The 13,654-nt window shown below is 37.9% G+C and overlaps 1 protein-coding gene across 18 annotated transcripts in view; it reads right to left on the reverse strand.

Moving 5' to 3' along the window:
- Positions 1-11,378, reverse strand: part of neb.L (nebulin L homeolog) — a 130,191-nt gene extending 118,813 nt beyond the window's left edge. For 16 of the 18 annotated variants that reach the window (XM_041576141.1, XM_041576153.1, XM_041576152.1 and 13 more), the window contains exons 1-3: positions 1,502-1,567; positions 433-507; positions 100-160 (exon numbers count right to left, since the gene is read on the reverse strand). In XM_041576141.1, the coding sequence (XP_041432075.1) occupies positions 100-132 (33 nt within the window). In that variant the 5' untranslated portion in view covers positions 133-160; positions 433-507; positions 1,502-1,567. Of the gene's footprint in view, positions 1-99; positions 161-432; positions 508-1,501; positions 1,568-11,278 lie in introns of those variants that run through there. The other 2 variants (XM_041576139.1, XM_041576140.1) reach the window with 2 other exon arrangements.
- Positions 11,379-13,654: the final 2,276 nt, after the last annotated feature.

A 13,654-nucleotide genomic window follows, 5' to 3' on the forward strand; every position in this document is an offset into this window, starting at 1 on the left:
TTCCTGGCTAAACATAGCAATGCCATATTATTTTTTTAGATCTACAAACACTGCTGTTTTCCATAGTCCCAGTTGGTCCCTGCAAGGAACAGTCCTTACCTCATATTCCTCATACTCTTCATCGTCCGCCATGGTTGCCTTTTACTCGGTCACCTACAAACTAATAATAAGATTTAGCATTAAAATGGTTTCCTACAGTATTGTTATGTCTGTTCATATTTACAGTAAAGCTTCCAAAACACACTGACACTTAAAAACATGAATATAGAATATAACTATCACACCCAAGTGCAAGTTTATATCTATTGATATAATACACAATAAGTGACAATGGACAAACACATTGTAAAAGTATTATCCATTCATTATTACACTTTTATAGTCAGTACACAGAGACACAATGTGGCACAGACATAACATAGTGATAATGACCTTAGGGCAGCAAGTTAATTAAGTTCCATGCAGTAGGAGCCTTTTCTGCAGCCTGTATATGTTTTTGGATCAAACCTGAAAAATAATAAAAATCCCAATTTTTGTTGTTAGAATAAAATGCAGTAGGATTATTTTCCCCCCTTGATGTAAAATGGAATGGGTTAGAGCCAGCCCTGCCAGGTTTTTTAACTTCAGTTTTTATAATAGGGAAGGACGGGACACCAAAGTTATCGCCCTGAAGCCTTAAAGCAGCTGTTCCCCGGTCCAAAGATATTTGACATGTAACCTAACACCACTGACTGATTGGCTGGATTTGTTTAGCCAGCTCAGCTAGCCCATTCCTTCTGAGGCAACTGAAGCCAACTTGTGTAGTTTAAATATAGGAACATGTAATGCTGCTCCTTTTTAGTGGCAGCAGAAAATGAGAACATATTTTTAAACAAAAATGAATGATCAGATTCCACAAATATTTTCAAAAAATCTACATTTTTGAGAAAAGTACAGTGCATCAGAAGTACATTTTTCAGAGTCGGTTTTAGGGTCAGACACACAGAGGGTGTTTTCCCAGGACCCCCAACATCAGAAGCGTCAGAAATGTTTTTGGTGAAAGTACAATTACAGCTGGTTCTATTGTGTTGAAATTTGTTGTATTGGTGTCAAGATTATTCAATCTAAAAGACTCATAGGGGGTTCTGGGGGTTGTAGTTCAGCCACAGCTGAAAGCTACAACCATGTTCTAAAAATATTTTCAAGAGCCCCAGAACATCTGCTTTGCCTGTGGATCCCTTTTTATGAATATCCACCCTGGGTTTCAGAGTAAGACATGCTGCAACATGCTTTAACTGCTTTCAATGGAACAAAGTCCTCATTGCAAATAAGGAAAGATCCAAGTAAACCCCTGTATACCAAAGGACAAAGTAGACCTAATCCCAGATGAGATGCTTCAATCCAAAGAATACTTCTTCTGGTTCTGGTCCGTCATAACTTCAAACAAACAATTCCCAGTGCCCACAGTTATTATCCATGCAGATATATGGGGTGGGAAATGAGGTGGGGGAAGTAGTCTTACCAGTATTATTAAATTAATTTCCTTAGCAGCAAAGCCTCTTCAACCCTTCCCTCCTCAGAAACGCTGGGCAAGAGCAAAGCAAATGCTCCAGCTTCCAAATTATCATGTGGCACGTCCAGCCAATGGCTGGCCAGCTTGCTCAGGTTTCACATGCTAAATATACCTAGCGACCCTGCTACAGACCACCTGTTCAGCAAATCCACCAAGAGCAGGGCCACTTGCTTGCATTCTGAGCAAATCATAACAAGTAAGGATGGGTCCAAAAAAAAGAAATATAGATGTATTTTCTGGCTAATAACAAGTAGAAGATTTTTTTTTGCTAAAAAATCAATTGATGTGGCACTATACTTTTGTCATGCAAAACAAATATACAGGCGCGAGCACACCAGTATGAACTTAGCAGCTTTGTGCAAAAGAAGGTTGAATAACGATGAGCTTATCCTGGCGTAGCACTGTTAGCTTGAATATATACGGATATGTCCTATTCACTTACCATGCTATTGTAATATTCCTTAGTAAGAAAGTAATTTCCCTTGAAAGGCCATGTTTTTATTTGTAATTTTTAGTATGATGTAGACCAGTGGTTCCTCACCTGTGCAAGTGACCCCTCTTATGGAATGGGGTTGGAGTGGTGGCCGGGGAGGCTAGGGTGAGATTTGGGGATAAAGCCCTTTTGCTCTGCTGTATAACCCTGTTAGCCCAACTAGCAGGTCTAATTGAATGAGATCTGATACTTACTAAGGTCCTAAGGGTGCTTCTATGTCTGCTACTTGGCATTCTAAGTAAAAAGAGATACATTCCTGGTTTAAAAATGGAAATTCACCATGTGGCAGTTTTTTGCTTCCTCTGGTAAAGTGCCTCCTGAGTTAAACCTTGCATCACAGCAGATACAACACTGTAGGATCCCACTTACTTTAGCCAATAATTAATAGTTTGAATAGCAGAATAATAGTAGAATAATGGTAGAATAATAAAAGTAATTACAATAATAACTTAAATAACATTTAAAAAACTAACCTTAAGTCATTATGGTTTTAAACCTCACCTGTACCATTTACAGAGGGCAACTTATTTAATAAGCTACGTGAGCTGCGTAAAGCTTAGCCTTGGTCAGAGTGATCCATATTTATACATGTACAGATTTAACTGGGAAGGAAGTTATGCACAGCATGCTGCAAAGTTTATAAATGATCCCAGAATCCTTCCTCTGATGGGAAATATAGCTCCTAGCTTCAGTTGGCTGGCTGAGGATTCTGGGAATTTACAACCAATTTGATGGGGATGAACTTTAATGTCTCTGACTTCAAGTGGATGTGGCAGAATGTACATTAGATATATATATATATATATATATATATATATATATATATATATATATATATATATATATATATATATATATACATTACTGTATTCTGTGTGTATCAACTGTCAAGTAATTGTTGCCTAAAAGCATGGTAGCCTGCATTTTATCGCAACAAGGGCTATTGGGCATTCGGTGCTTCTAAAAAAATGCATTATGCAAACCACCTGAAACTGTTCCATTTGCCATTGCCACATACGTAAGTAACTTCACCTTCTGTTCAAAAAAAAAAAAAGCCAACACATTTCTTTGTCACTGTAAAATGGCCACAGTTTGAGTCTGTGTATTCTGCAGGGAGGTAATGTGACCAGAAGTCAAGGCAAGCGTGGAATTGAGGGATTGAGGAGAAAGAGTATGGAAACAATACTAGACATAATTAAAGCTTCATCCATGAACTACAGATATGGAGGCTGATTTATTATCAATAAAACTGAGGAATCCAGACATATTCCCAGTAATGTGGTTCATTTAGCTGTTTATCAAAACATTCCTTTTGGGAAAATGTCACCAACAATCAGGAGAGCTTTTAACGTATCAACATATTTATCAAAACTGATACCAGTGCCAGGTCATCAGAATGCCTTCAAATATTTCCAGTAGTCAAACGCCATTTTGGTTGGTATTGCTCAGTGTTACCCAGTACGGTCACCTATGCTACTCTATGGTCCCCAATACAAATTTTATCAGGGTAGAAAAGAACAGAATGATTAGAAGGCAACATAATGGACCTGAAAGGGTGCAGGGCTTTGTGGGAGGAGGGTGGAGTTTGGGTGGATTGTGGGAGCGTGTTGATGTAACTGGATGTAATTTGTTGGTTTGTATGAGATGGTTTCTGAGCAGCCATGATTCCATCACTGGGGTTAGTGGCCTAAAGATACAGCCAGATAAATATGGTTTCATGGTTGTCAAAGTAGCTATCAATATTAATTTAACATTATTTTTGTCTTTTTTATTTAATGAACATTCTTACAAAAAATGGGTTTGCCACCACTAAGCCAAAATAGGGAATGTGCTTTTTTTGGCACTAAGGTAAATCTATCAGGGTGAATATAATGATGCCTCTTTTTACTATTATGATGCATTTACCCTCATTAAGAGCTAAGGGGATCTGAGCAAACGTAGGATAACAAAATTGGGGTATAACTCAAGAGAATATCTCTGATTTATGGCAACAGATTTGACTGATTGATTTGGAGATGAAGCTTCATAACAGATGGAAATGCAAGCACTCTCATAAAGCCAAAGGCTGCCTCCCTACTGTCGTATATTTACTTGTCAAATTCCGCACTTAGTTATGTATTCAACATTATTGAATGTCATTTGATGGCACAGGTAGTAATACTGTATAGTTGCTGAATAGATGAATTGCATAAATAGGATGAAACCAGAAGTGTCCTCTATACAGAATAATAATAAAAACTTGTTTTTAAATGTATAAACTTTTATTCTGATCAAAAAGCTGTATTTGACTGGTTGGGGGATGAGACTAGCCTAGACAATAACCTGTATAAAACACAGCAGGAGTTGCAGATGACAGGGCAGGGTGCAAAGTGGCTACCTTGTTAAACATAAATTAAGGTATCTTACAGTTGCTCCTACTGATCATAACTGAAGTTCCCTTGTATGTTTTGGCTGCTTTTTAAGGGTACCTAGTAACCCTAAATTAAGGTCCATACTTATCATAAATCAACATCCATGTAAGTGGCTGTCTGTCATTAGATATCTGTGCCTATATACACATCAACACATGCAAGTAAACTGGGCAGAGGCTATTACTCAGGATTAGCGCCCCTGATGAATGCCTTAACACTAATGTTTTATAATGAATGGTCATACAGAAGATACTTATTCGTAGCTGGAAAAGTATACTCTGACTTCATATTTGTCTCAGTTCCTATTTATACACAATGGCTATAATGCTTTGTACTAATTGAGAACTTTACTTCAATTACTTTACTCACTGCACAAGTGGCATATGATTATGGGTGTAATAATCACCTGTTATAATGTTATTGTGTGTGTGAGTTTATATATATATATATAACAGCCACAATGACAGCACTCCAAGGAAGATTTTCAAAAGACAAATGTTGCTGAAGAATAATAACGTTTATTTGAACCAAATACCTAACAAAAGTTCCTGTAAGGAACTGAAACATTGGTTCAAATAAACCTTTATTATTCTTCAGCAACATTTGTCTTTTGAAAATCTTCCTTGGAGTGCTGTTGTTGTGGCTGTTTTATGTATATATTTTTTTTGGTCTGGCACCCAGGTCATTCGCTAACGGCTGTGCGCTTCAATCTGTGGTTTTATATATATATATATATATATATATATATATATATATATATATATATATATATATATATATATATATATATATATATATAGTGTGTGTGTGTATATATATATATATATATATATATATAGTTTGAAGTGAAGCAGGCACTGACGTCTATATAAAAAGTTCAAAAGACCTAGGAGTGCAGCTCCTTTTGAACTAAATATATATATACTGTATTTATACACTGTATAAAGTTATATGTCTAATTTTAATATAGTTAATGCATTGATTGGTAGCAGAGAGTCAAATTCACAATGTAAGCATCTAATGCTGACAACAGAGTTACCATTTCATTTATTTACTATAAATAATATAGTTTGAGGTTATTACTGAGTGCACACAGAGCAGTCCTCTGAATACATTTGCTCTCTGGTTATTTAAGGTATATTACTATACTTTCTATATCTTATTAAATATGTCTGCCTATCACATCAATCATCTATCTATCCATCTATCTGTCAACCCAACTCATTGCTACACGTATGCTGGACAATTCTTGTGTAATACCTCCTGTACCAAAGGATATACTGAGACTTCTATCTTACATAATCTCTCTGCACTGCCATTAGAATTTACTTCCATTGCAGCTCTCCAGCAGTTTCTTACATTCTCATACTCACTTGACAAGTCTTTAAATATGTCTATCTCTGGTTACCCATAACCTGCCAGTCCATAACAGATATAGATAATATTTAGATCGATCCATTTGTGTGCATGGATGAGAAGGTCTTAATTTTAAACTGTCTTCCTCTAAAGGGCCTAATTATTTACCTCTTATATTTTGTTATTTGACTTTATAGCTGTATATTTAGAGGTAAAAGAAGAGCAAACAGAGATTATTCCCAGACCTGAACCTAAATGGCATTCAAGCTGAGCACCTCCTGCTTCTATTTAAGGTCCCCTTAGGGTGGCTTGTCTTCTAGTTTGGGAACCTCTGTCTTAAACCATAGATGTGTTTTAGACTAGAATGATAAGGACAGCTCACAGGGAAGCCATTGGGGTCTTCAACATAATGGTGACTTAGGCAAGAACTTCTCATGAGGAGATCTTATGTCACATAGGTAAAAGCAGAAATTGGCATTATTAAGTATTCTGAATTCGAACCTTCTGGAGCAAAGAATCTTTAATCATCAGTTTTGTTCTAAAACTTGTGAAAAATAAAGCACTATATTTTAATTTTCCACACTATACTACCAAAACTTTCATCCTAGAGTAAGCTCTACCTAATGCTTAGATACTGCAAGACAAAAACAGAATTTCTGCATTAGAATCATTATATATCATTTCTATCCTTAGTTTTCTTTTTCCCAATTCCAACAAGATGACATAAGCGCAGAAAACAAAATGTGCAGTATAACACAATAACCGGTGCCCTTTCTTCTTATCCCGATGACTATGACTGTTAAGACATTAATAGAAAGCAGATCATGGAAGATTATCAGCGGCAATTAAGGGTGAGTTAAAATTTAGTGATTTACTCAATGGCCACGTTTTGTTTAGATCTTTAATTTAGAAAATGAACACATGTTGTTCTCCTTGATGCGAGCATATGTTTCATATACATATTTGATCCTTGTTTTTTAATTCTTCAACAGCATGAGCCTGTATCTGATTTATATAATGTTTAATCAGTGGTGCTAAAATGTATCAAACATAACCACAACAGGAACAAAATTAAATATGGCAATTTACTAGAAGATATCAAAGGAGTATATATATCATTAGGATTCATAGGAGCTCATCATTAAGCTATGTTCTATATATACTCTTTTTTTACTGGCAGCTGTTAGTACCTTCCAAAAAACACTGACTGAATTCTAAAGGGATCATTGTTTTAAGGGATATATTGTGCCCCTTAGTGCTCCATTTATAAATAAGCCCTCATATCTCTTACTACATTTAGGGTTTCTACCATTTCTGGAAAAAAAACCCAGCCTTGCTATTTCTCTTATCTGTCTCCACAGTTGCATACATTGTTACTAATACAATAACATTGGAATCAAGTATCATTTTTACCAATTGGGCCTAAGGCCTGTTGGACTACAGTCCTCCTAAGAATTTGGCTAGAGTTCTGCACTGCAGGGTTTCCTACTACTAGATATTTGACAGGTGGCTATTTGAATAGACCTAAGGGAATCCCAGTTAGGGAAATGAAGCCAAAGGAGGATCAACTGGGATAGAGGAAAGGCATATTCTCATTAAGCTGTTAAAATGTTTTGTACTAAGTGAATGTCAACAGCAATATCGTTTAGAGAGCCTTTTGTTACATAGGAGCAGATTTATCCTGGATGGAAAAACAGCTCTCTAGTCACTTGCATAGGTTTTAAGAGCATAATTATGAATGGGTAAAATCTATTTTTACCTTTAGATAAATATACATCTAAGGGGCAGATTTATCAAGGGTTGAATTTTTGAGGTTGAAGGGTTGAGTTTTTTTGAACTCCCATCACTTCGAAATTCGAAGAAAAAAAGACCAACCGAAATTTATCAAGAAAATCACATTTTTTTTTCTGCTCGTGAATAGCCTGTATTCATATAGTTCGAATCGAAGTAAGATTGTATTCGATCTACTTCGATTCGAAGTTTTTTTTTAAAAAAAAATGACTCCAATTAGGTTCTAGGTCCCCAATAGGCTAAAACAGCAATTCGGCAGGTTTAAGATGGCAAATGGTTGAAGGCGAAGTTTTAAATTTAAATCTAACTTTGGCCTATTTGATAGTCAAAGTACACAAAAATAGATCGAAATTTAATTTTTTTTCTTTGACCCTTGATAAATCTGCCCCTAAGTATGTCTAGAAATCTCTCTGCGTTGAGAATATATAGGATAATGCAGTAATTACAGCAATGTTTTAAGGGGTGCTCTACAGTCGTCACACCTCTACATTCTCTAATCAAATCAAGCATTGCTAACGGTGCACACATGGCGCATTACAGAAAGTCAGATCAGAATATCAGATGGAGGGTTTAAACATAGTCCCTTGATCTGATCTTTTTGTAGTTCTTTTCTGATTTGTGAGTAGCAACAACAGCTGCTGTGAATCTACACATGGGAAACATGACACAAGCACTTCAGGAAGCCAATCACTTCAGAGTATGGATGGCACCTCTTCGTATATATATAGATATAGTGCTTGTTTAGTTTGCAGGCAATATCTATGTCTAAGTCTATAAAATATGGAGGTCTGGTTAACAATACTCCCGAGATTTAAAGGGCTGAAGGGCTTGTGGCAATGTAGCATGGCTAGGGCCCCTGTCTGAGTGTAGAGGTGATATTAATAAACTGCATTCAATGGCTGGAGTTGCAGTTCGACAGCAGCTAGAAGGTGGTAGATATTGTGAAGGTTCCCCTGATACTGGCAATTGCTCTCTCTGTTCTATACTAAACTGTCCTTGACCATATTTTTTCACTTAGTGCAGGGTCACAGTGTTTCTGTTTGAGATTAGAGTTACATCAGCCCTATGAAAGAATATTTTAAACACCAAAGCACCTTCTGTCTAAGCGATCCTCCCTAGTCTGTCAGCCCCATAAAGCATGTGACACTTATCACACATTGTGCAGCTGACACAAGTGTCCTGGGGAGACAGGACTTGGTCTTGTAAAACAGGATCATAGGGCTTCTGTAGTGATGAAGTCCTGCAACAGTCCCATGACTCAAATGCACTGGATATAGACCATGAATACTGTTATTATTCTTTATTCCCTTTAGATTAAATGTTGCATTGCTGCTGTCATGGACACACAGTAAGCATAGACTTACCCAGCCCCTGTCCCTCTCATATCAAATGTGTACATGCATCTGAGCTCCTATAACTCTGAGCCCCAGAGACTGTACACCGGGAATGACGCAGGCTCTGAGTAATATAATACCAGGAATTCTGTACGGTTCTCAAGCTCAAGACTCTGTGAGATGGCTGCTGTAATGCTGTACATCTGTGCACAGGATGTGTTTTCTTAGGGCTTTTACAGACGAGCGTTTTTAGCTGCGCTCCCCTGCGTTCTAATTTCATGCGTTCAGCCGCAGGAGCAGGAGTAAACGCACTGAATTCTTTTCAATGGGGCTGTACTCACATAGACGCATATAAGCGCCGAACGCAGGTTGGAACGCAGCATGTTGCATTTTTCCTGCGTTCGGCACGTACATGCGTTTGTGTCAGTACAGCCCCATTGAAAAGAATTCAGTGCGTCTACTTCTGCGCTCCCCTGCGGCTGAACGCATAAAACCGGAACGCAGGGGAGTGCAGCTAAAAACGCTCTTCTGTAAGAGCCCTTACTGAAATTGCTTGTTTCCAATATGTTTTTTTACCATTTGGCTGTGGGGAGGAAATCTGGAAGTTGTAGTTCAACAACATTTATAGGCACACAGGTTTCCTTTTCCTTCCATACACTGAATAGTCAGATCCCATGCAGTATGCTGCAACATTGGTGCATGAAACACTGCATTTTGGCTTCCAGTTGGGTGAGTGCAGTTTTATATGTGTACTGCAGGCATAAGTCAATTGATCTCATGATAACCCTAGTACCATCAAAAAATGTCTGAGCGAGTGCAGAGTTCAGATAAATACAATCAAGATACAGCGGCCAAAAACAGTGTGTCCATATAGAAATTATCAATGCTTTAATCATGAACCACTTTAGGACTTAACCCATAGTAAGCCTGGCCCAGCAAAGGAAAATTCCCATTAGCACTTCCTAATTCCCACCATAGGCCTATGTAACACATATAATATTAAGACGTGTATAATAACGGTTGTGCTATTGGGCCCTAGTCTTTTCGTCAAGCCCACAGTATTAATACAGCACAGTACATGGTTCCACCTAGACTTGTCAGACCCCTGTTCTAAATATAAGCATGAAGATAAGTCAGTTTATTTGCATGGGTAATTCAGTCCACACTAATGAAGCACAAGCATACTTGCAATGCCAAGCAGCAACTGAGAAATGAAGCTTCAATACAACTACACCACTGCCCCCTGCCTGCCACACTTGAAACAACCCAATCTGGGCTTAAAAAAACAGTGTAGGACTATTCACATAGTAATTTGTGCCGTGGGTGCAAATTGAGCAAAAATCCAGAAATCACATTTATTTTTCATTTTTAAAACAGCAAAGATCCAAATGCATCAGATCACGTCCCACTGCAGACAAAAATATGTTGTTTCTCCGCTTGTCACCGGGGAACAAACTGGGGCGCATTTTTGGGGCAATCTCATAGATCTGGGGCTGTTTGTCTATTGTTTGCAGTGGGATTTCATCCTTGGAAGCTTTCTATGGTGTTTGCTGAACCAGTGAAAATAAAACTTCTGTACTCACATTTCAGCTGACTTTAACAGCCTATCATAAACCAACGTTCTGTAATGAATAAGCCCTGTGCGTCTTTATGGAATACATTTTATTATTTAGAATGATTATGAATATATATCACCTTAATGGTATTCTGAAAGTAAATATCTTTCTAAGGAACTTTCCATATGGTTTAAATGTATGTGCCATTGTTATTGAAAGCCAGTGTCTGGCTGTTTATTCTATGGTTCTGCCTCCATGAAACAGCTGATGAGAGACCTGGAGAACAGACTTTTGCTACAGTGCAAATGAGCAGAAAGGGTCAAACAGATGCTTCTTTTCAATAGCAATTACATGTGGTAATGGTTAACTAAAGATTGATTAAAATTACATTAGCTTCTATTACATATAATGTAATTTTTGGGTGGAGTTCACCCGTTAATATATATAAACATGAGACATTATTTTTAAGCAAAGCCCTCTTCCCGTTCATATTTTACTGCTTCACAGGAGAGAAATACAGTCACAGACAACTGTGTTTCTGGAACTTTCCATGCAACAACCACCCCTTTGCCATTGGTGTCCTTGGAAACATGCCACAGTAATATGGTAGCTTCCATGCCTGGGGATAACAACCACATATTATCCTTCTTTATTCATATAGCTCCAATATATTCTGCAGCACTTTAGAAATTATACATCATTTCCTTCCACTGTGGAGTTTACAATCTAAGGTCCCTATCACATTCACACACTATGGCCAGTGATATCAGGAGCCAATTCCTTACCTCTGTTTTTGGAGAAACCCCACACAGGCATAGGCTGAACCTACAAACTCCTTGCAGATAGTGCCCTGGCTGGAATCAAGCCTAGGACCCCAGTGCTGTAAGGCAGCAATTCAACCCCCCTGAGCCACCACACTGGTTTTAACACATTTGAATAAATGTGCTGCCAGAAATTTACTGCATGACTATGTTTAACAACCAGCTCAACAAGTAAGTGCTACAGTTGCTTACAAAAGCCAAGCTTTCCGAGTGTCCCATGAAACAGCCCTTAGCATTTGATCCCACACCTGTTGTGTCTGATGGCTAGTGATATACAAGCCCAGTTGGAGTGTGTTTATCACCCGTATCTGGCAGGCTGATGAAGCCAGATGGAAGTGCTGTAACAGCAGCTGTTCTCTACATATTTGTAAATGTAATTGCTACTGAAGGCAGCTTCTATCTCTATGTCATCAGCATTATATACCTATTATATCTCCTGTTGATCAGTTGACAAGAAAAGTCAGCTCCAAATGTTTCAAAACAATTCCCAGGACACCTGCAGGTCATCCAGGAATGTTCTACAAGTAAAAGACATTCAGCTCAATAGCTGATGTTTCCAAGCAGCTATGTGCCTTTTCCTCACAGCCAAGCAGGTTCAGACTTGGGGAGGCACGTTTATCATGGGTCGAATTTGGAATTCTATTGAGTTTTTTTTTTTTTTTTTAAAAACGTCCATGAATTTGAAATTCAACCAATCGAAATGTATTGATAAAATCGAATTTTTAAAACCTCGAATAGAATCAACCTGAAAACTCGAATTGAATTTGAATAGAATTCGAGTTGAATTTACTTGATTTGAGTTCCTGAGAATGTCAGGAAAGCTGCAAACAACTCAAAATTGATCCCTGGACCTCTCCCATTAATTTTAACAGCAATTCAGCAGGTTTTAGGTGGTGAATAGTCAAATTTAAGTTCTTAAAGGGCCTCAGATTTATCGAGCTGCAAACAAGACACTCATGGTGCCAGATTTTTCCTGCTGACAGTAGCGGATTCCTGCAAAAGGGGATGCTCAGAGTTCCATAGGCCCTATAGCAGTGTTACTGAACTAAATTGGAGCTACCACCTTTTGGTTGTATATATACAAATCAACAATGGGTTTCATTTACTAAGTGCAGGGCAGGGTGCCAAGTAAAAAACTGGTGCAATCTGACATTTTAGACTCTGAACCCTGCCCTGCACTTTGAAGACTGCTCTATTAATACAATGCTGCCTGTGTTCGGTAGTAGTGTAATCTTTGAGCTGTACTTACCCTATCTTGACTTAACCCAAACCAGTCTGCCATCCTTTTTTATATACCCACACCTAACCATCTCTGGAATCATTGTTGGGGGTGAGCAGCGACCCATGTATCACTGGCAGGTGCAGGCTGCAACAGAGCCCTTGTACTTACCTGCACATGCTGGAGCTGAGCTCTGCACCTAGTTCTGGATTACCAATCCAATGCACAGCCAGATCCCTGACACAAAATTAATAATCGCTAATAATTTAATAATATATAACACCTTTTGGTGGTTAGTTGCTGAGAAACAAAGCATATGTAAATGTGTAAATAATTGACAAAGAAGAAAAAAAAGACGTATTTGCACTTTATTATGACAACTTCCAGCCAACATTGATAGTTGTTTGGACAAAGCAGAGTAAAATCAAATGTTAAGACTTATTCACAGGTGCTTAAAGGGAATCAAACACACACACACTGAAAATCCTTGGAGTACCATAATAATGGTGGCAATTTAAAAGTCTAGAAATGTAGCCCTCCATATGTTGCCTTTGATATTACTGGGATGCTTAGAGATGCAATTCAGCATCATGAGTTTAGAGACAACTGCATTGGAGTATGCCACTGAAAATGCCATTCCTTGTACAAAAAGAGAATTACAAAACACTCTGAAGAAGCATTTGGAAAAAAAAAACAGCGTTCTCCTAACCTAAAACAAAGGTGGATGAGGATTATCTACCAACTGTTGTTGGATTACTGGATGTGTTTCCAGATACATTCGCCTTTCAGCAATACCTGTCCATAAAGGTGCTGTGTTCATAGTTACAAGGTGATTGTTCCTTGTTAGTACAAATACAGGTGTGTGCATGCTAGCAAACGGGAAATATGATGATATGTAAATAACATAGGGTTCTGTATTCAATTTGAGTCTAAAAAATACCGTCCTTATCAGTCCTTAGGTCTGTGCTAAATTCAGCTCCTAGGGGTTGTTACCCGGCCCACCTACGTTTGGCTCCTATGTCTCAGATTATAAATGACATTATAAAAAGCTGAGTTTTGAAATTCTTCTGCTACTTCTTGTTTCCTTTATTGAAGAGAATAAACTTGCTTATTACACAGTA

The sequence above is a fragment of the Xenopus laevis genome, chromosome 9_10L (genome assembly GCF_017654675.1).
Source record: "Xenopus laevis strain J_2021 chromosome 9_10L, Xenopus_laevis_v10.1, whole genome shotgun sequence".
In the NCBI taxonomy this organism is placed as follows: domain Eukaryota; kingdom Metazoa; phylum Chordata; class Amphibia; order Anura; family Pipidae; genus Xenopus; species Xenopus laevis.